The 19935-nt window shown below is 42.3% G+C and overlaps 1 protein-coding gene across 2 annotated transcripts in view; it reads left to right on the forward strand.

The window, feature by feature from the left end:
* efl1 (elongation factor like GTPase 1) overlaps positions 1-19935 on the forward strand; it is a 320174-nt gene that overhangs the window by 242817 nt on the left and 57422 nt on the right. For both annotated transcript variants that reach the window (XM_080214115.1, XM_080214114.1), the window contains exons 18-19: positions 7588-8609; positions 15221-15405. In XM_080214115.1, coding sequence (XP_080070241.1) covers positions 7588-8609; positions 15221-15405 — 1207 coding nt within the window. The remainder of the gene's footprint in view (positions 1-7587; positions 8610-15220; positions 15406-19935) is intronic.

Consider the following 19935-nt stretch of genomic DNA (forward strand, 5'->3'; position numbering starts at 1 on the left):
GTAACTATTGCAATAATAATGTTTTAATTACATACTTTCTCAAAACTCAAAAAGAGCCAATTCTAGTGACTGAGGAATGGGTATGTCCCTGATGAATTGGAATTAAAGGTCTGGAAGTAATGCACTTTCACTGCAAGGATACCAGGAACAGGGCAGCATAACCTTCACAAGGAACCCCACTCCCCTCATCCCTCCCCGTCCTCCTGCACGCCTGTCCCTATCCCCGTTCCAGGGAGCCCAACCTAGAAGACAGGCAGATTAAAATTCTCCATTTTAGACCAATTGGAGGAGGCAACCTTCTCCTCCAACCATAGAAGGAGTCCATTCAGCCCAGCAAGTCAGCACTGACACTCTGACAGACAGTGTTACTCAGGCCCTTTCCCAACATCCTATCCTCTAATCCCACACCATTACAATGGCTAATTGATCTTACTTGCATATTTTGGGACACTAGGGCCAATTTAGCATGACCAATCCACCTAACCTGCACATGTTTGGACTGTGGGAGGAAACCAAAGCACCTGAAGGAAACCCACGCAAACGGTGAGGAACGTGCAAACCAGCCTAATCTCCAACCGAAAAGGGACTCCAGCAACACAGAACCAAAGCACCCAGACTCAAACTCGGGCTCTGCAACCAACAGGACACTACATCTCAAGGGAATCAAATCTCAAAAAGGAGACAGTCAGAAGCCTCCAAAAGGGACATCCTGGGAGAGGGCACCCTATTCCCCATTCAACATACCGTCCACCTGACTCAGACAAACACGGCTTTTTCTGCCCTAACCTGCTCAACAACACATTAAAATAACAAGCCAAGAATATTCACATCACTGTTATACATTGGACAAAGCAAACTATCCCTTTCTCTAAGTACTGCAGAGATGCCATCCAGGCCCTGCTATCAATGCAATTCAATCCATTTCCTCATGGCAGAGAAACCCTAACAATGGCTGATATGCCCACCATCCATTCCATGAGCCAAGTAACGAAGTAACCACTGCCATTGCCCGCATAGCCAAATCAAAATACAAGACCAACCTAACAGGTTAGAAATCCAAGGATTAATCATCTACATCGTCCCCACTCCAATAGCACCAGAGACACCAGTGACAAAAAAAACCAAGTCTTTTCCTGTATATATGATCTGTCTGTACTTTCTCAGGAAGCAAGCAAGGATTTCTAATTCCCAGAACAACAAAATTACAAAAGAGAAACATAACCTCTAATGGGGGATTCTGCTCGCCCATAACGAGCTTGTATAATGCCATACCAATAATTTCTGTACAAAACCACCAACCTGCCACCCTGCTGTGGCACCAATCATCTTGTATAAAGTGAAGACTACACCCTGAGCATCAGTGTAAGGATTACACCACATACAAAAGCAAACCAGGTAAATACAGCACAACCCTCATGTCATACAAGCAACTCAGCATAATCCTGGAAAGAAGGAGACCCGTTAACAAACTACAGCCTCACTCGTTCCACTGCCAGAGCACGCCAGTGGATGAACACCATCAAAAATAAAAAATAGACAATCCTGATTTTCACAGTGTAACAGGATAACAGACGGCAGATGCCTCTGTGCCTGCATGTTATTCGCAAAACCAGGATTATAATCTCAATGGAACAAAGTGCTTGAAAAGGCAAAAGTCATGATAGGATCATCGAGCTCCATCCAGAGTGTCATAAAGTCTCTGCACCTCTGCCAGGAAGTGGGCTTGAAGCCCAGCAAAGAAAAGCCTAGGCCCCGACAGGTGACAAGGACCTGGCACATCCGACCACCTCCAACTCAACTAGATGAACAACAAGAGCAAGACAACGTAAGGGGTCATAGTCTTCCACTGATCCCAACCTTTGAAAACTGGATATACAATGAGCTTCACTGAACTTGAGACACCCAGCTCTCAAATCATAAGAACATAATAACCCTCTCTATTTAAACTCAGAAAAGCTTGCAATTATTTAAATTGAGCACGCACACACACGCGCGCACGCACGTGCACACACATGCACAAAGGGAAAGTGTACAGGGTTTTCAGTTCATTCCCAACTCTATCCATGAAAAATCAATTGTTTCTTTAATGGAGAGGGTTGCCTATGCTCCTTTGTAGACTATGGTTACTTATATGTTGCTGTTGGAGGAGTACAGGATGGAGTGTGTCTGCCCTGTTCAAGGAGCAACAGTAATACTTAATTTACATTAAATGAATCCAACAAAAAGGCATTGCCAGCAAAGCAGCAAGTTATTGCAAAAGTTACCTTATATTCTACAAGGGAGCAGAGTGATTTGCTGCTGGATTACTTCCATTTATTTAACTCTACCATCGCAACTATTTACAAAGAAGATAAAATTTATGAAACTCAACCTAATCTGGCATTACTGGAGCAATGAATACAACCACAAATGGACTAAGCGTGTGCAGGCAGGTAATTGTCTACTGATGATGATAATGAGTTATAATTAAACTGTAGTTCAAAGAATTTTAGCCACAAGGGATTAGCTAATTGCCTGCTAGGAAGCAGGTATCACTTAAATGGAAGAAGCAATACAAAAGGGAAATAAGAGATCCAGGAAACCTGATTGACAATAAATAGAAGCTATTGCAACAATACTCATTGGGCGTAGGTAAAAAAAACTTTGGAGATGTACTTAAAAGTCCTATTGAAATAAAATGGTGGTGCGATCCTATTGCTTTATAGATTATTGGGGGGGCCACATGCAAGATCTGGGGTTCAGTCTAACTTTTATAAGGCCAAAGTCGATTATAATTATAAAAGTAAAATACTGCGGATGCTGGAATCTGAAACAAAAACAGAAAATGCTGAAAAATCTCAGCAGGTCTGACAATATCTGTGGGAAGGGAATAGAGCCAACGTTTCGCACCTAGATGATCTCAGAGCTTGACTGTAATCGTTAGAGTTGGGAGAGCTAAAAGGAAATTGCTAGCTACAGACTACTCTGGGTATGAGTATGTTGTCACAAGTTTCACAATGTATTAAGTGAATTGTAGTAAGTATAAAAATGCAGTGAACACTGGCTCCCAACATCTTTTAAAGTTTAAAGTTTATTTATTGTCACAAGTGTGCTTACATTAACACTGCAATGAAGTTACTGTGAAAAATCCCCTAGTTGTCACACTCGGGCTTGTTCGGGTACGCTGAAGGAGAATTTAGCATGGCCAATGAACCTAACCAGCACATCTTTCAGCTTGTGGGAGGAAATGGAGGAAACCCACGCAGACATGGGGAGAACATGCAGACTACACACAGGCAGTGATCCTACCTAAAACTGTTTTACTTCACACAATAGGACCTTCTAACTCTTGTATAACTGATCAGCGTTAATGGCTAGGAGGTATGATGTTTCCATCCTTGGATGCGCTCAGCAATAACTGACTTCCAGCGGAGCTAGGGCCATGCTGTATCCTGTTCAATAAGGCTGCAGCTAAGACAAAGACTCGCATGGTGCAATATTAGTGTCTTACCTTGGCTACATTTAAACAAAATATCATATTGTGGAATGGCATAGTGTCACAGTGCTTAGCACTGCTGCCTAACAGGGCCAGGGACCCAGGTTCAATTCAGGCCTCGGGTCACTGTTGGTGTGAAGTTTGCATGGTCTCTTTGTATATGCATGTGTTTCCTCTGAGTACTCTGGTTTCCTCCCACAGTTGAAGGATGTGTGGGTTAGGTTGATTGGCCATGCTAAATTGACGCTAGTGTCAGTGGATTAGCCGGGTAAATATGTGGAGTTGAGGGAATCGGGCTTCGGTGGGATTGTAGTCAGTGCAGACTCGATGGGCCGAATGGTGGCCTCCTGCACTGAAGGGATTCTATGATTAGCATAATTGATATACTTTGATTACTTGATCATCATACACAACTAAACCATGGACAAATTATTAAACATGGCGTTTCCTGCCCACACGTAGAATCTCATATGCAGTTCTAGTTGCTGCAAAAGGATATTGTGGCTATTGAAAAGGGTATGGAATTATTAAGAGGATGAAGGGATTGGACTATGAAGATGATTATGAAAATTGGGCTTGTCTCATCATATGTTGGAAGGTTGAGAGGTGACATGACTGATGTTTTCAGTGGACGAGGTAATTTGGATCACAATAAGCTGTTTCGTTTTGCCCCAAGCTAAAAATGAAAGGACGTGGCGTATACTATCAAACCAATCTGTAGGAACTTAATTTCAGTGCGCAGTAAGAATTCTCACAACAGCAGGTTAAAGTCCAATGGGCTTATTTGGTAGCACGAGCTTTCAGAGCGCTGCCCCTTCATCAGGTGAGTGAGGAGCAGCACTCCGAAAGCTCATGCTACAAATAAGCCTGTTGGAGTTTAGCCTGGCGTTGTGAGGCTAATTACTGTGCTTGCTCCAGTCCAACGCCGGCAACTCCACATCTTAATTTCAGTGAACCAGTAGAATAACCTCTTTGTGGAGCAGATTGCGTTGATTGAGCCAAATTAGAATTTTATTTCCTTCAGAAAATATGTCGGGATACAGTATTTTGGGATATGACATATGGTATGTAGGCATACTTAGGAGCAGCAGGTGATTTTGGATCTATAGCTTCCGAATCCTTCCAGGGCAGTTTCATTGCCTCTTTATAGATTAATCAATGGTGATTGACTGCAATGACTATTCAACAATTTCACTATTGTATGCAACTCGAGACCGAGTTAATCTTTTTCTCCTCTCGCAATTTGCATACGTTCTGGAGAAGTTGGTTAACTTAGAGTTCCTCCAATATACAGCCTTCTGCAATGTTTTTGCTTTAAGCGTTCTCATGTTTGCCTATGTAACCCATATGTCATTGTCTGGTGCCTGGAACGAAAAGTGATGGATTATCTGGATAGTGTAAAGTTTGTCTCAGCTGTGATTGCTGTTAATGCTAGAGATGCAGCCCTCACCCAACTTACTTTCAGCTGTGGAACTGAAGGATTTGGGAGCTGAGCCTCAGCTGGCACACTCTGCAGCAAAGCTGCCAGAAACTAAAGCTATCCGGATGGAAGTTGCATACGCAAGCACTTCTTTATGGGGTGAGATTTCTTTTTGAATGCTTTGAATGGCTGCTTGAGTGCTGGAGAGCAGATTGCTTTCCCACTCCCCCCCACACCCACTGGATCCCATCGATTTGAGAAAAAAAAATCAGGTGATATGCATTTGTGGCCAAATAATGGAGCCTAACATACTCACAGCTTGAAGCGGGGAGCATCGCTGCAAAAATCTACGATTAGTGCCACTGAGTTTTGGATGGAGCTCAATGCATTTCAAGTGCAACACATGGGGTGTGGTGGTTTAAATACTGCTTCACCGATGATTGTGGAGTTACAGCACTGCTGTTGTATAAGAACAGTTTAGAGACCTGTGGGTCAGCTACACGCACATTTGTTTCGCTCCCGCAGGGAATGATCCGTCCCTGGTCATATCCACATGCTGCCCTCATGTTTGAAATCAAAGCATTCAAGATACTGTTCTTCAATGCAGTCACGTGCTGCACCACTCTTCATAGGATTTTACGATGCTACACCACAGGAGCAGGCCATTCAGCCCATTATGCCTGTGTATACTGTTCATTAGAGATGTTTCAGCTAATCTCACTTCCCCACTGTTTCCCCATAGCCCTGTAATCTTTTTCTTCCTTGAAGCATTTATCCCATTCTTTTTTGAATCTTCCTATTCCATCCTTTCAGGCAGCACATTCTACGTCTTAATAACTATTTTAAAGAAGATCTCTCACATTGTCTCTGGTTCTTTTGCTACTGAGGCACAGTGGTTCACACTCAGCGCCAGGAACCCAGATTCAATTCCCGGCTTGGGTCTGTGTGGAGTCTGTACATTCTCCCCCTGTCTGCGTGGATTCCTCTGGTTTCCTCCCACAGTCCGAAAAATATGCTGGTTAGGCTCATTGGCCGTGCTAAATTCTCCCTCAGCATACCTGAGCAAGCGCCGGAGTGTGGCGACTAAGGGATTTTAGTTAGCCTACTTGTGACGAATAAGTAAACTTTACTTAAATCTATGTCTCACAGATACTAAATCTTGTGTTGCTGGAAACGGTTTTTGCTTATTTTCACTATAATTTTCTTTTTCAGAGCTTTACTAATTTTCTGGTAATTTGACAATTCTACTACATTTATGAACATACAAAAAAATGTTGGATTTAAAAGATGCCCTGGTTCAACCAGCCCGATTTTGATATCTTATTTATCACAACATACAGATTCTCCACTCCGCCCCTTCTGATCTCTCAGTACAGGCGATATTCCAGATAAAGATCCAGCCCAATTTTGGGGACATAATCAAAGAAGTTGCTCTCTGATACCTTCCACTGTCCCCCAGGCAGTGAAAACTGGCCCAGCAGGTCACCTCAGCCTGGAATTCCATGAGGTGCCTAACTTATTTTACGAGGTGATCTCCTGAGCCAGAAACCAGTCCAGCTCCTGCTTGCAGGAATTTAGTGAATCAGCATCCTGTGCACAAGCCAGCGGCCAGTCCCAAAGGTTTACTATTCCCTGGGAAATGAAGCACATTCTCCCATTTAACCCACGCCTGTCCTGACACAACTTAAAACTGTGACACCTGATTCTCCCTTACCTAATTGGAGCCAACTCAATTCAGAGGAAAATCCATTCACTCTATCATCTTAAACCTTAAATCAATACGCCCTAAGCTTACGCTTATCTAAAGAGCAAAGTTCCAGATCCCTTGGATCATCTTGATAACTAAAATGCTTTAAACTAGACATTAATCGGGTAGCCTTCCCCTGTCCCCTTTCCAAACCGTCAAGAACACTAAGCTTTCCTTTTCTCCTTTGTACTCGATGAACGGTGTGTTTTGTTTGTACAGCTCGCAAGAAGGAATATTTTTCACTATATCCCAATACATGTGACAGTAAGAAATCAATCAGTGTGGGAAAACCAAAACTGAACGTCTTCCAACTAGGTCTGACCAAGATGTTGTACAAAGGCAAAATTGTCTCATCTTCTACTCAGTAGTATAAATGTATCCTAACACTCAATTCACTCTGAATTTTGCCTTATAGAAGCGAATACGAACCTTTCAAGATCCATATACAAGAATACCCAGATTACTTTCTCTCTGCAGCTCCTCCATTTTCTGGTTCCTCGGTGTACGTATGTTGAATGTTCATCCTGCCCACATGTATAACCTTGCAGTTTTTCAAATCAAACAGCATTTGCCAATCATGAGCTCAATCCGCCAACACATTAAATCCATCTGAAGCAATCGAGCATTATCTCATTAACTGCAATCTTGCATAGAATATCTTCATGTGCAACTTGCTCCCAGTACTTACATCCACAACATTAGCATACATCGTAAAAGGCAACAGTGCCAACACCACTCCCTGGTGACTGATTTCCATACAAAGCTAAAATCCTCTAAGTGCTTTCTGCCCACACTATTCCAGCCTGTTCATAATCTAGCTCAATTGTTACAACTACTACTGAAGACTTTTTTTCTTGTAAAGAAGCATCTTGTTTGGAAACTTATCAAAAGCAATGGTCAGTTTGTTCAATATTACATAATATGAGCATTTCTTTCTTGTTGCAGGTTTGCAAAGGTTGAAATAAGTTCATCAGAACCAATTGTTCCCTTCAGAGAGACCGTCATTCGGCCACCAAAAGTGGACATGGTAAATGAAGACATAGGCACGCAGCAAAAGATTGCTGTCATTCACCAAAAGAAGGAGGATCAGAATAAATATCCTGAAGGTGTCGTTGTGGATTCAGATGGACTTGTGACCTTGAATACACCCAATAAGTTGTCCACTCTTAGTGTGAGAGCCATGCCACTACCTGAAGCAGTGACACAGCTACTTGAAGAAAACAGTGATTTGATTCGTACAATAGAGCAGTTCAACCTATCAATAAAAGAGGGAAGAGAAGCTCTGGAGATCAATCTGACAACTCTTGAAGCTGTTCAAAAGTTTAAGCAAAAGCTGGAGGAAAATTTCGTAGGCCGAAAATGGAGAAATGCAGTGGACCAAATTTCATCATTTGGACCACGCCGTTGTGGTCCTAATATTTTACTAAATAGAGTAGAAGATTACCATCGGCCATCCATGTGGCAGTGTCTTGACAAAACCAGTAAGGACTTGGGCACCTACAAAGATTTTGACAACAGTATAATCAGTGGATTTCAATTGGCTACGCTTTCAGGTCCTGTGTGTGAAGAACCTCTCATGGGTGTTTGCTTCATTTTAGAAAAATGGGACATGAGTAAAGTACAGCAACTTGTTCAAACGCACAATCAATCTTCCACTGAGGGACAAACAGCAAAGACTCAGGATTTACAACAGCAGGTAACCTCAGGCGAAAATAGCCTTTCTGAATTGGAGCCCATATTGGAAAACTCAACGGGACAAGGTGACCAGAGCAGTCGGACTCCAGCTGATGGCATGGCAGATGGCAAGTGTAACTCTGAGGTGGTGCTTGCAGATTGCTATGGTCCTTTCTCAGGCCAGCTCATTGCTACAATGAAGGAAGCTTGTCGTTTTGCATTCCAGGCACGGCCTCAGCGGCTAATGGCAGCAATGTACACATGTGAAATCATGGCAACTGCCGAAGTATTAGGTAAGAATTGTAGGGAACAGTTATATCTGCTTTGAATTTAACTCTTTCTGAAGAAAACCTGGCCACTGATGGAAGTAGTATTTGTGCACCCTTATCAAGAATTTGAGGTTTGAGCAATCAGAAAATTAATGCCATCTAACACTATTATTTATGTCTCGTTACACTGGAGGCAGTCCTTGTACCAAGCTGAGTCTATCTATTTTGTAGTGTGACGTATCTGACTGCCTTCTGTTTCTTTTTCCCTAATGATACCTGGGCACTGTACTGAAATTATCCAGCATTGAATAACACAATTTATATCATCTATATGGATTTTATGGGAGACAGAATTGACCTTTGAATTGGAAAGAGCACAGAAAATAAGGAAGGTCTGTTGGAACAGTCCTTTACTGATTTAATTGGAAGCAAAAATAGAAGTTGTGCGCTGTTGCAATGATTAGGGAAATAAATTATTCTCCTTTCTAAATTTCCACCCATCATGTCATACAACTGAGATGTTTATTTTAGAGAATTACTTTTCTTCCATACCTGCCTCAGCCCATTTACTGATGAAACCCTCAGTCTGTGCTTTTGCTACTTCTAGACTTGTTAGTTCAATCATCCATGCACCAGAGCCTCACATTTCAAAGTCTTATCCTTGTGTTCAAAACCCTCTGTGACCTTTCCCCCTTCTATCTGCCCCCAAACTTGTTGATAGTCCGTACTGACCGCCACCATTGTCAGTGGTTCTGGGTCATAATGTGCCATAATTATAGAGAAGATTAAAAGTTGCTTAATCCTTTTGAAAGCAGTTTGCTGCTCCCCATTCCAGCACCACTGTTAATTCTGTCTCAACAGCTGTCCTAAGGGCTCATTGACCTCTCTAAATTTGGTACGAACTTGCCCACTTGGTTGACCATCCGATGGAATCTTTGAAGCTGAATTGTGAAAATTCTTTGATTGCTTTTGTGGATCAACTGGTTCCAGTGGCTTATACAATGTGACCTGGAAATTTGATTGTAGGTTTGGCAAACTCATTGTTAGTCCTGCACTCTGTCAGACTCTGGGAACTACTCTGACACTGTGGATCATACTCTTTTGGACCTCCAAACAAGGTTGAAGCTTCTCCTGTTTCCAGATCTCTCTCTCTCTCCTCACTTGTGTGATCTGATATTATTATTACTTCAGCATGATGTATGCTTCTGACATTAACCCTTTGCTCTACGTGTAAGGGCCTCAATTGGCCCTTGGCAAATGAGCTGCCTGAAGACTTCCTCAGTATGGGTAAATATCCCTGGATACAGGGAAGCATCAGCTAGGATGCTCGTGCAACAGTCTCCCCTTTTGCTCCACTGCTTGTGTCACTTGCTTCACATGTCTGAGAAGAGCTCTTGCAACTTCTTTCTAAATGTTTCCATTGGAGATGTACATTCCTGCGCTTCCACTCCCCCCTCCTATATGTCGAAGATTTAAGTCTAGAATCATTGAATTTATTTGGCTTATCGAGTCTATGTTAACTCTTCAGCCAGAACTGATTCCATTCTGGTGTCCTTCTATCTGTTTGCATTCTTTTCAATCATTTTTACATTTACCCATTTAAATGATGTTACAGCCTTCCTTGCGTGCAAATCATTCTAGTATCTTTCTGTTTTGTGGCCATAAAGTACAGGGGGGAGTCATTAATAGATTTCCCCATGGGCTTCATGGAATACGAGCTTCCCTATTGAGCGATCGAGAACTCACCCAATGAAAAATGAGTGGCAGGAGTTCGAAACTCTCACACTCAGCCTGGACCAGGGTTATATAGATTCAGAGCACAGGTGTTGAGTTATTGTGAGACGCAGACTCAGCCTTTCTTTTATTTGAATGAAGCATTGTCGCACCAGAGGATTGGCCTTGGTGAGGTCATGACATTGGCAACGAAAATGAATAAGTTTTTTTTCTTTTTCTACTCCTGGTAGCCTTTATCATTGAGCAGAAAAGCAGTGATTTAATCTCTTGAAAGAAAAATAAAGCAAAAATGTTTTTCTTCAGTAAATTTGAGCCTTATGACATGAACAGAGAAGACTGGGCCCAAATACATAAGGCACCTGTGTTACTTTATCCAGGGAAATAACATTGAGGGAGATGCAAGACAGAATGGATCATGGGGCTCCGATTTTTAGAACAATAAAAGAACCTGACTCATCCAGGTACCCCTGATTCGAAGACTTTCAATGAAGTTGTAGATTTGGTTAAAAACCCCACTACAATCCAAAGCCCATTATAATACTCCAGAGATATTACTTTAGTACAACAGGGAGTGCCCTTAGGGAATCCATTACGGAATTTTTGGCCAAATTGCAGTATTAGCAGAATGTTGTGAATTTGGATCATCTTTGAATGAATTTGGTGTATGGAATGAACAACTCAATAATCCAAAACAAACTATTAGCAGAACCTGATCTGAGCTTAAATAGAGCTATTGAAATAGCCCTGTCACTGCAAAGTAGAGATAAAGGGGCTCAAGGGCTGAAAAGAAGGTTTCTAAGCGAGATTCTCTGGTTAGGGAGAGAAACATTGAGTAGTAGTGACCATCCCTCAACTGAGGGTACCTGTGCAAGTAAGATGTCCAAGTTTCCATCACAATACACTACAAACAGTCCAACGATGTGCGGGTTAGGTCCATTAGCCATGCTAAATTGCCCCTTAGTCTCCTGGGATGTGTAGGTTAGGGGGATTAGTGAGGTAAATATGTGCGGTTACAGGGATAGGGCCTGGTGGGATTGTTATCGATGAAGACTTGATAGCCGAATGGCCCCTTCTGCACTGTAGCGCTTCTATGATTCTATAAATACCAAAACCCAGTTTGTGTCACCAAGCAATCAAGGAAATACAATGATATCCCCAAATGTTGAGGAGATCATACTCTGGGAGGTTGCATGTGCCAAACGTTGGACTGTTGTAGGCACAGCCAGGCCATTCAGCCAAGGCACAGTTGCAGGAATAGACAAAAAGGTCACCCAAATTAGGTTAGAATAGCTGGTAAATGGATAGCCATTGAAAATGGAGGAGGACACAGGAGCTATTATTGTGGTGCAGGATATAACTATCTCCAAACCGGTATTCAACTTTTTAAATTGGAAAACAAAGGCCAGGTTAGTCATCTAAACAGATGAACCACTAAGACATTCAGCCTGACTCCCATTTGTTGTCACGCTTGGGCAAGGATCGAGCATAATGGGGAAAAATTGGCTCCAGAAAATCAGGTTAAATTGGATAGAGTTCTTTCGACGAGGTGGGGGAACACTATATGAGGTCACTGACAGACATCCTGAAGTTTTTCAGGAAAGATCAGAGGAACCCTATCCAACCCCGATGCCACACTTCAATATTGAAGAGCAAGTCCTGTCCATTACTCCCTATTGGAGAAAGTGGAAGCTGAACTCTGGCACCTTGAAAGATCTAACCATAATAAGACTGTACAATTTACACCTATTGTCCCTGTACTCAAGCCAGATAAATCGGTCTACGTTTGTGGGATTATAAATTAATGTTCAACTGGGTCTCTAAGTTAGGCATGTATCCTATCCCAGAATTGAGGACTTGGCTTCCAAGTTAGCTGGTGGCCAAATGTTCACTAAGCTGGATTTGAACCATGCTTATCTTCAACTAGATGAGGCATCCCATAATTACACACAAGGGCTTATATGAATATACTTGCCTGCCCTTCGAGGTCTCATTGGCATGTGGCATGTGCCATATTCCAGTGGACAAAGGAGACTACGAAAATAGTAGTATACCTGGACCCTGGTCACAGGCACTTCAGAGCGAGAGCACTTAGCAAACCTAGGTGAGGTGCTAAAAAGATTTTCAAGAGCTAGGATCTGCTGAATGAGAGAAAAATGTGCCTTTCAGGCAAACAAGGCGATTTATTTGAGTTATTGCATGGATGCAAAAGGTTTACACCCTGTAGAAGAGAAAGTAAAGACCATCAAGGGGTACCGGCCCCAAAGAATATCAGAGTTTAAATCTTTCTTATGATTGGTGAACTAGTACAGGAAATTCATTCCGGCCTTAGCTATCTTACTGGTCCCTTTGCAATACCTGCCGCTGAAGCATCAAAGATAGCCATGGAAGGCATCCCAGGCTGAGGCCTTCAACAAGGTAAAACAAGAATTATTGCCATCAAACTTGTTAGTCCATTTTGATCCTAAGAAGGAACTCCTTCTGATGTGTCACACATCCTTTACAGAACTCCTCCTGTTGTGTCACACATCCCTTATGGATCTCCTGACATGTGACACATCCCTTGCGAAACTCACCCTGATGTGTGACATGTCCCTTATGGAATCAGGGTTGTGCTTTCACATTGTTGGGAAGAGGGAACAGAAAGACCCATAGCTTATACATCCAGAAGGGAAGGGGTGCTACAGTGGCCATAAAGGACATGGGATATCACTAGTAGAGCTCCCATGGGCTTTGTGGAACATGAGGTTCTCTATTCAGCGAGCAAGAGCATGCTGAATGAGAGACATGCAGTGGGAGTTTAGAGCTGCCACAGGTTCTCTAAGTCCAGAACACAGGCCTTGAATTGATGTAAGCCATAGACACAGCCTTTCCTTTGTTTTAATAAAGCAATGTTGTACCCCAGGACTAGCCTTGGCGAGGTTACATTTCCTCTCTTTAAGGATAATTCAAATACCGAATACCTTTTTGCCAATTTATCAACCTTTGAAAAATACCCTCTAAAAAACACTTCCCTAATTTTGGATAATCTCATTCAATTTCTCCAGGGAAAAAGCTCATTCTGTCTAACTTCCTTCTAAATTTAACCCCCCCCCCTCCCCATTTCTAGCATCATTCTACAATGTACCCTATCTATTACTCTGATATCCTTCCTTCTGACTATAGCCGGACCAACATTTAGCACCATTGTCTTCTACTGAGCGCTCATGAGAAATTAGACTTGAAAGGCTGAAAGGTCTTTTACTTTTCCAATACAGAGGTGTTTTTCCATGAGTTGCTCAAGGCCTCTGCTCTCTTGGCTTTCGATGTAAGATGTATTGAGAGAATCCTTAAATGATTGTTCTATATTAATGTACCTTTGAAAAAAAATCCTACAGAAGCATCATTTTGCTGATAAAATTTAAGATGTGCAAGCAGCCAGTCACAAGATTCGATTTTATGTGGAGGTGCGGCCTGTGGAAGTCAAAGTGGGCAGCAATCAAAGGTTTTAACTGTTGAGATCATTATTCTGGGCCTCATTTGAATGATCAACCTCAAACTCCCGCCAGAATCCTGTAGAAGGAACCTAGGACCTTGGCAGGAGTTCAGTTCTAGTTGGCACTAGGCTGCCATCGTGATCTACGACAACAGTCTCTGACATAGTTTACCAGTTGACACAGGGGCCACACAGAGGAGCGCTCCAAGTCCACCTGGGCTGAAAGAAACCTTAAAAATATCAAACATTTGAACTTAACTGGGCCTCTTCTGCCAGAATTCTGCTGGTGGTTTCACTATTGCAGTCAGCACTTAAGGTGGCATTAGTGTCAGAATGACACCGGAGAGGGTTTGGAGGAGTGGGAAAGAAAGGGTAGAGTTGAAATCTCCACCACTGATCTCTGGACTTTGATCTTGTTACAAGTTAACACTACATTTATGCTGTCAGATGAGTCGGTTTAACAGCAAGTTAATTGTAGTTCCCTTGCTTCTGCAGACAAAGCAGCAAGAGCTTTGGACCTGTAGTAGTCGACACCTGCATAATAGGTTGGTCAAACGATCTAAAGGTAGAGAATTGAACATCCAGCTTTAATAACAACATAGAGTCATAGGGAAGCTTGGTTTTACATAGCACCTTTAACACTGTAAAAACCATCCTCATGGTAAAATTGTCACTGAGTTGCAAAGGGAAGGTGACCAAAGGTTTGCTAAAGACACAGGTTTTAGGTAAAAGTTAAAAGGTGGGGAAATTTAAGGGAAAAAAATTCAGAGTTTAGAAGGTACCGTGACCTTAAACCCAGAAGAGTAAAAGTCAGTTGTGGAGCAAGGGAAGTAGAGATTGTACAAAAGGAGCAGAGTTGCAGGTGGGCTGGAGGAGGTTATTGGAGGGGGAAATGTATGCAGTGATTTGAACATGTAGATGAGCTCTACAGTTGGAACTGCAGATCTCAACTTCAATAAAGTGAATTTTCTCAGCTTTACTGGGCAAGTTTTAAAGTCTTCAGTCAAGCTAACCCAAGGTAGACAGTCCATTTCGGAGAGAAGAATGATTGGCAGAACTATCTCTACTTCACAGGAGTGCATTTCCTGACTAAACAGCAATCAATCAGATTAAGAGTTTAATTTTGGCTTGAAAAATACAACAAATATACTCAAGACTTGAGTGTTTATTTTGATGGCTATGCCTTTATAATATCAGACAAACTTGTACAGTGGCTGCTATTTACTGAAAATGGAGTCATATTGACCTTTCTATAAGCTTAAAAGATTGTTGACCTAGAACGTTAACCCTGTTCCTCTGTCCACAGATGCTGCCTGACCCGAATATTTCCTGCACTTTCTATTTTTATTCCGGATTTCCAGCATCCGCATCATTTTGCTTTCAGGTTTCTCAAGCGAATGTTTTAATAAGTCTCTTTATGCTTTCATAGGTCGGGTCTACGCAGTCCTTTCAAAGCGTGCAGGCCGGGTGTTACAGGAAGAGATGAAGGAAGGGACAGAAATGTTCATAATCAAGGCCATTTTGCCGGTCGCAGAGAGCTTTGGCTTTGCTGATGAAATCAGGAAACGGACGAGTGGCCTAGCTAGCCCGCAGCTGGTGTTCAGTCACTGGGAGGTAAACAAAATTCCATGTGGTGTGGGTTCTCAATATCCTACAAAGGTTGGAGAGTTTTTAGAGATGTTTATCTAACAGAGGTGACACACAGTACATCTTTAAAAATTCCTAGAATTGAAGGATGAATCATCATTAATATGCTGTTTTAAAACCAAGGACTTGGGAGGGGGATTGGGCAGACTCTAGACTTGCACTTATGTTACATGACCTCCAGATGTTCCCAAAACACACTTCAGCCAATGAAGTTAATTTGATTGTCATGATACAATGTAGGAACCACACCAACAATTTTCACACCACAAACAATGTGATAATGATCAGATAATCTATTTTTTATCAATAAAATGCTGGCAAATCTCAGCAGGTCTGGCAGCATCTGCTTGGAGAGAAAAGAGCAGACGTTTCGAGTCCAGATGACTCTTTGCCAAAGCTGGACATCTGGATTTGAAATGTCAGCTCTTTACTCTCCTTCCAGATGCTGCCAGACCTGCTGAAATTTTCCAGCGTTTTCTCTTTTGGTTTCAGATTTCAGCATCTGCAGTAATTTGCTTTTAATCTATTTTTTCGATGGGGGACATGTATTAACTTGAACACCGGGGAGAACTCCACCGCTCCATTCGTGCAATGGGGTTTTGCATGTACCCCTGAAGGCACAAATGTTGACTTATAGCCTATTCTCAAAGACAGCACTTTCATCAGACCAACACTCCCTCAGTGCAGCCAGTTTTTTGCAGTGCGACTTGACCCCAGAACCTATGGGGTGATTATGCTGGGCTGATACCCTGACAACATGTACGTTTCCTTTAACTGTGAATGTCAATGACATCATTTGGGAAACCAGTTTTGAGCAGTTAAAGATTCAAGCCATGTAAAGAGCTGACTTGTTATGTGCAATCAAAATTAGGAATTGTTGATTGAAGCTCTTGGAGCACTTTGGAATTAATGATTTTATTTTGCTATGTATAGTCACACTGTTGAAAACTACTTCTCATGAGAAGACCAACACTCAGTTTAAAGAGGTCTGTCAGAATATGCTTTTCTCACAGACGTTGTCGCTGTCATGGGTAGTGATAATTTGAGACATAACCAGGAAGTCCCAAATTTTGCAGAAAATTCTGGAAAATCTCAGCAGGTCTAACAGCATCTGTGAAGGGAGAATAGAGCCAATGTTTTGTGTTTGGATGACTTGAACTTTTGGCTCTATACTGTCTTCACAGATGCTGCCAGACTTGCTGAGATTTTCTAGCATTTTCTGTTCTTATTTCAGATTCCAGCATTGGCAGTATTTTGCCTTTGGTTTCAATTTTTACTCTAGCTTGTTACTTCTGGGCCCTTTGGCTAAGATCAATTGTTGGTCAGATCAAGCCGAAGATCGTCTGCTATTTGTGATCTCTATCAATGACTTGGAAGAGGAGGCTGAAGAGTGGGTTAGTAAATTTGCTGATGACACCAAGATTGGTGGAGTAGTGGATGAGGTGGAGGGCTCTTGTAGGCTGCAAAGAGACATTGATAGGATACAGAGCTGGGCTGAAAAGTGAGATGGAGTTTAACTCTGATAAGTGCAAGGTGATTCATTTTGGTAGGACAAACTTGAGTTCAGAATACAGGGTCAACGGTGGGGTTCAGAGGAATGTGGAGGAACAGAGAGATCTTGGGGTTCATATCCACAGATCTCTGAAGGTTGCCACTCAAGTGGATAGAGCCATGGAGAAGGCTTATAGTGTGTTAGTGTTTATTAACAGGGGCTTTGAGTTTAAGAGCCGTAGGGTTATGTTGCAACTGTACAGGACCTTGGTGAGACCACATTTGGAATATTGTGTGCAATTCTGTTCACCTCACTATAAGAAGCATTGGAGAGAGCAGAGGAGGTTTACCAGGATGCTGCCTGATTTGGAGGGTAGGTCTTATGAGGAATTGTTAAGGGCACTGGAGCATTTCTCTTTGCAGCAGAGGAGGATGAGAGGCGACTTAATAGAAGTTTATAAGATGATGAGGAGGATAGATAGAGTGGACATTCAGAGACTATTTCCTCGAGTGGATGTAGCTGTTACTAGGGGGCATAACTATAAGGTTCATGGTGGGAGATATAGGAGGGATATCCAAGGTAGGTTCTTTACTCAGAGAGTGGTTGGGGTGTGGAATGCACTGCCTGCTGTGATAGTGGAGTCAGACACTTTAGGAACTTTCAAGTGGTTATTAGATAGGCACATGGAGCACACCAGAATGATAGGGAGTGGGATAGCTTGGCACAATATCGAGGGCCAAAGGGCTTATACTGTGTTGTAATGTTCTATCAGGTGCATGCCTGTTCTTGTCAGCTTGGATTTCTTGTAAGGACCATGAATTGGATTCAATTTGAATTGTTGTTTACAGCAAGCAATGAAATGGATTAAAGGATTGCCCCATCCACCCTGAGCACCAGCTTTGTAACGTTGGGAAATGAATAGTTTTTTTAAAATTGCACTTGTCTGTTTAATGCAGCACCCAGTATCCAGGCCTTGAAAGTAAGGACAGGTGTTGTTGGGAAACTGAAGCTTAATCCTATGGTACTGGCCTAGGAATCCAGACGTTGACAATTTGAATTCCGCCATGGCAAGTTTTGGGCTGTTGTAAATACTTAACTGGTTCACTGCTTCCCTGAAGAAAAGAAACCAGCCATCACCACGTGACTCCAGTATAGTCTGAAGTAGCTTGACGAGACACTTATTTTTAAGCTTCTACAGGAGGCCCACTCCCCACCTTCTTGGGGCATGGCTGGGCAGAAATGAATAAAACTAAAAGTTGAATGATCACAGGCCCACAGCACCTGATTTTCCATATTTAAAAGTTTAAACAACAGAAATCAGACACCGGGTTTCACTGTCTGATTAGGAAATCAGTCCATTAATATTTCTTGAGTCTGAAACTGCGGATGCACCACAGGGCGAAATCATGTTAACAGACTGTGCACGTGACAATGTCTAATACAAGGCATTTACACCCCCGCAAATTCTGACAGCTAACCAGCAAGAGACAGACAAGTATGTTTTCCATTATTAAATCAGCGGAGAAAGCATATATTCAAATGAAGCATGTTTATTAATGCATTATTTTTAACAGGAGCAATGAAGAGAGAGATTCTTTCAAATGAATAACTAACTTAAACAGAAATTGATCAAACAGAATTTTTTCACTCTAATGAAGGTTCGAGGCATTGACTCATGGCAAGCAGCAATTCCAGTTGCTCTATCCTATTTCTCTCATCACCTTTCCCACCCAGTGCAGTCTCTTGGAGCTAATCTTGCCAGTCTCCTTCCTGTCCAACTCGCCCTTTCTGCTGCTAACCCCTGCAGACTCTAACAAAGGATCATACCTCACTGCCCCTCTGCACATCTCCCTCTTGTTCACTTATGAATGAAAGCTTTGACATCCATTTACATATTGTGGATGATTACATTGGCATCACAATGACACTCGGCGCATGGCTACACCTTCCTACATTTTCCCCACAAGTGGGACGGTGTGCCACTTATTACCAAATCATACCTTGACCTAACTCCCTACTTTTCTGGCACTTTCTTCTCCATTGAGCATCTCACCTTCTTCCATCCCTCGTGTCTTATTCAAAATCATCATTCTTTACCACCCTCTCAAATATGATAAAAATTTCCCAACCACAATATTGCCACTTCTTCCCTCTTTCAATCTCTATACCAAACAATAAAACTCTCACGCCTTAGTATGGTCCTCATACTCATTTCCATATTTCCAAGGGATGAAGATTTGAAATAATATGATGGATAACTGGTTTAGCCACTTACCATCAGATCTGACTAGAGCACATAAATCATTATCAGGCCCTGCTCTTGTTTGTTAAAGCTACTGACTAGTCTAGGATCGTCCTGGAATGCAAGGATTGTCTCTGCTTCTCTACCACAAGCCGCCTTGTTAAATCACTCTGTCCTGTCTTCTTACATAAGAAATAAGAACATAAGAAATAAGAGCAGGAGTAGGCCATCTAGCCCCTCGAGACTGCCCCGCCATTCAATAAGATCATGGCTGATCTGAAGTGGATCAGTTCCACATACCCGCCTGCTCCCCATAACCCTTAATTCCCTTATCGATCAGAAAGCTATCTACCCGTGACTTAAACATATTCAGCGAGACAGCCTCCACCACTTCAATGGGCAGAGAATTCCAGAGATTCACTACCCTCTGAGAGAAGAAGTTTCTCCTCAAATCTGTTCCAAACTGACACCACCTCCGCCGCCACCCCCCCCCCCCCCAACTTATTTTGAGGCTGTACCCTTTAGTTCTGGTTTCCTTTCTAAGTAGAAAGAATCTCTCTACTTCTACGCTATCTAGCCCCTTCATTATCTTATATGTCTCTGTTATCTACAATATATGTCTATATTCTTCACACTCTTTTCCAACAAGAATTTCCTCTAATGCTGCTTTCTCATGCTCTATCTGTGAACTCACACCTTTCTTTAGTTTCTTGCCTATCTCATCTCATGCCTTCTCCAATTTGTAGAATCCCAACAGTGCAGA

Source organism: Carcharhinus amblyrhynchos, chromosome 28 (genome assembly GCF_965287045.1).
Source record: "Carcharhinus amblyrhynchos chromosome 28, sCarAmb.v2.hapA, whole genome shotgun sequence".
NCBI lineage: Eukaryota > Metazoa > Chordata > Chondrichthyes > Carcharhiniformes > Carcharhinidae > Carcharhinus > Carcharhinus amblyrhynchos.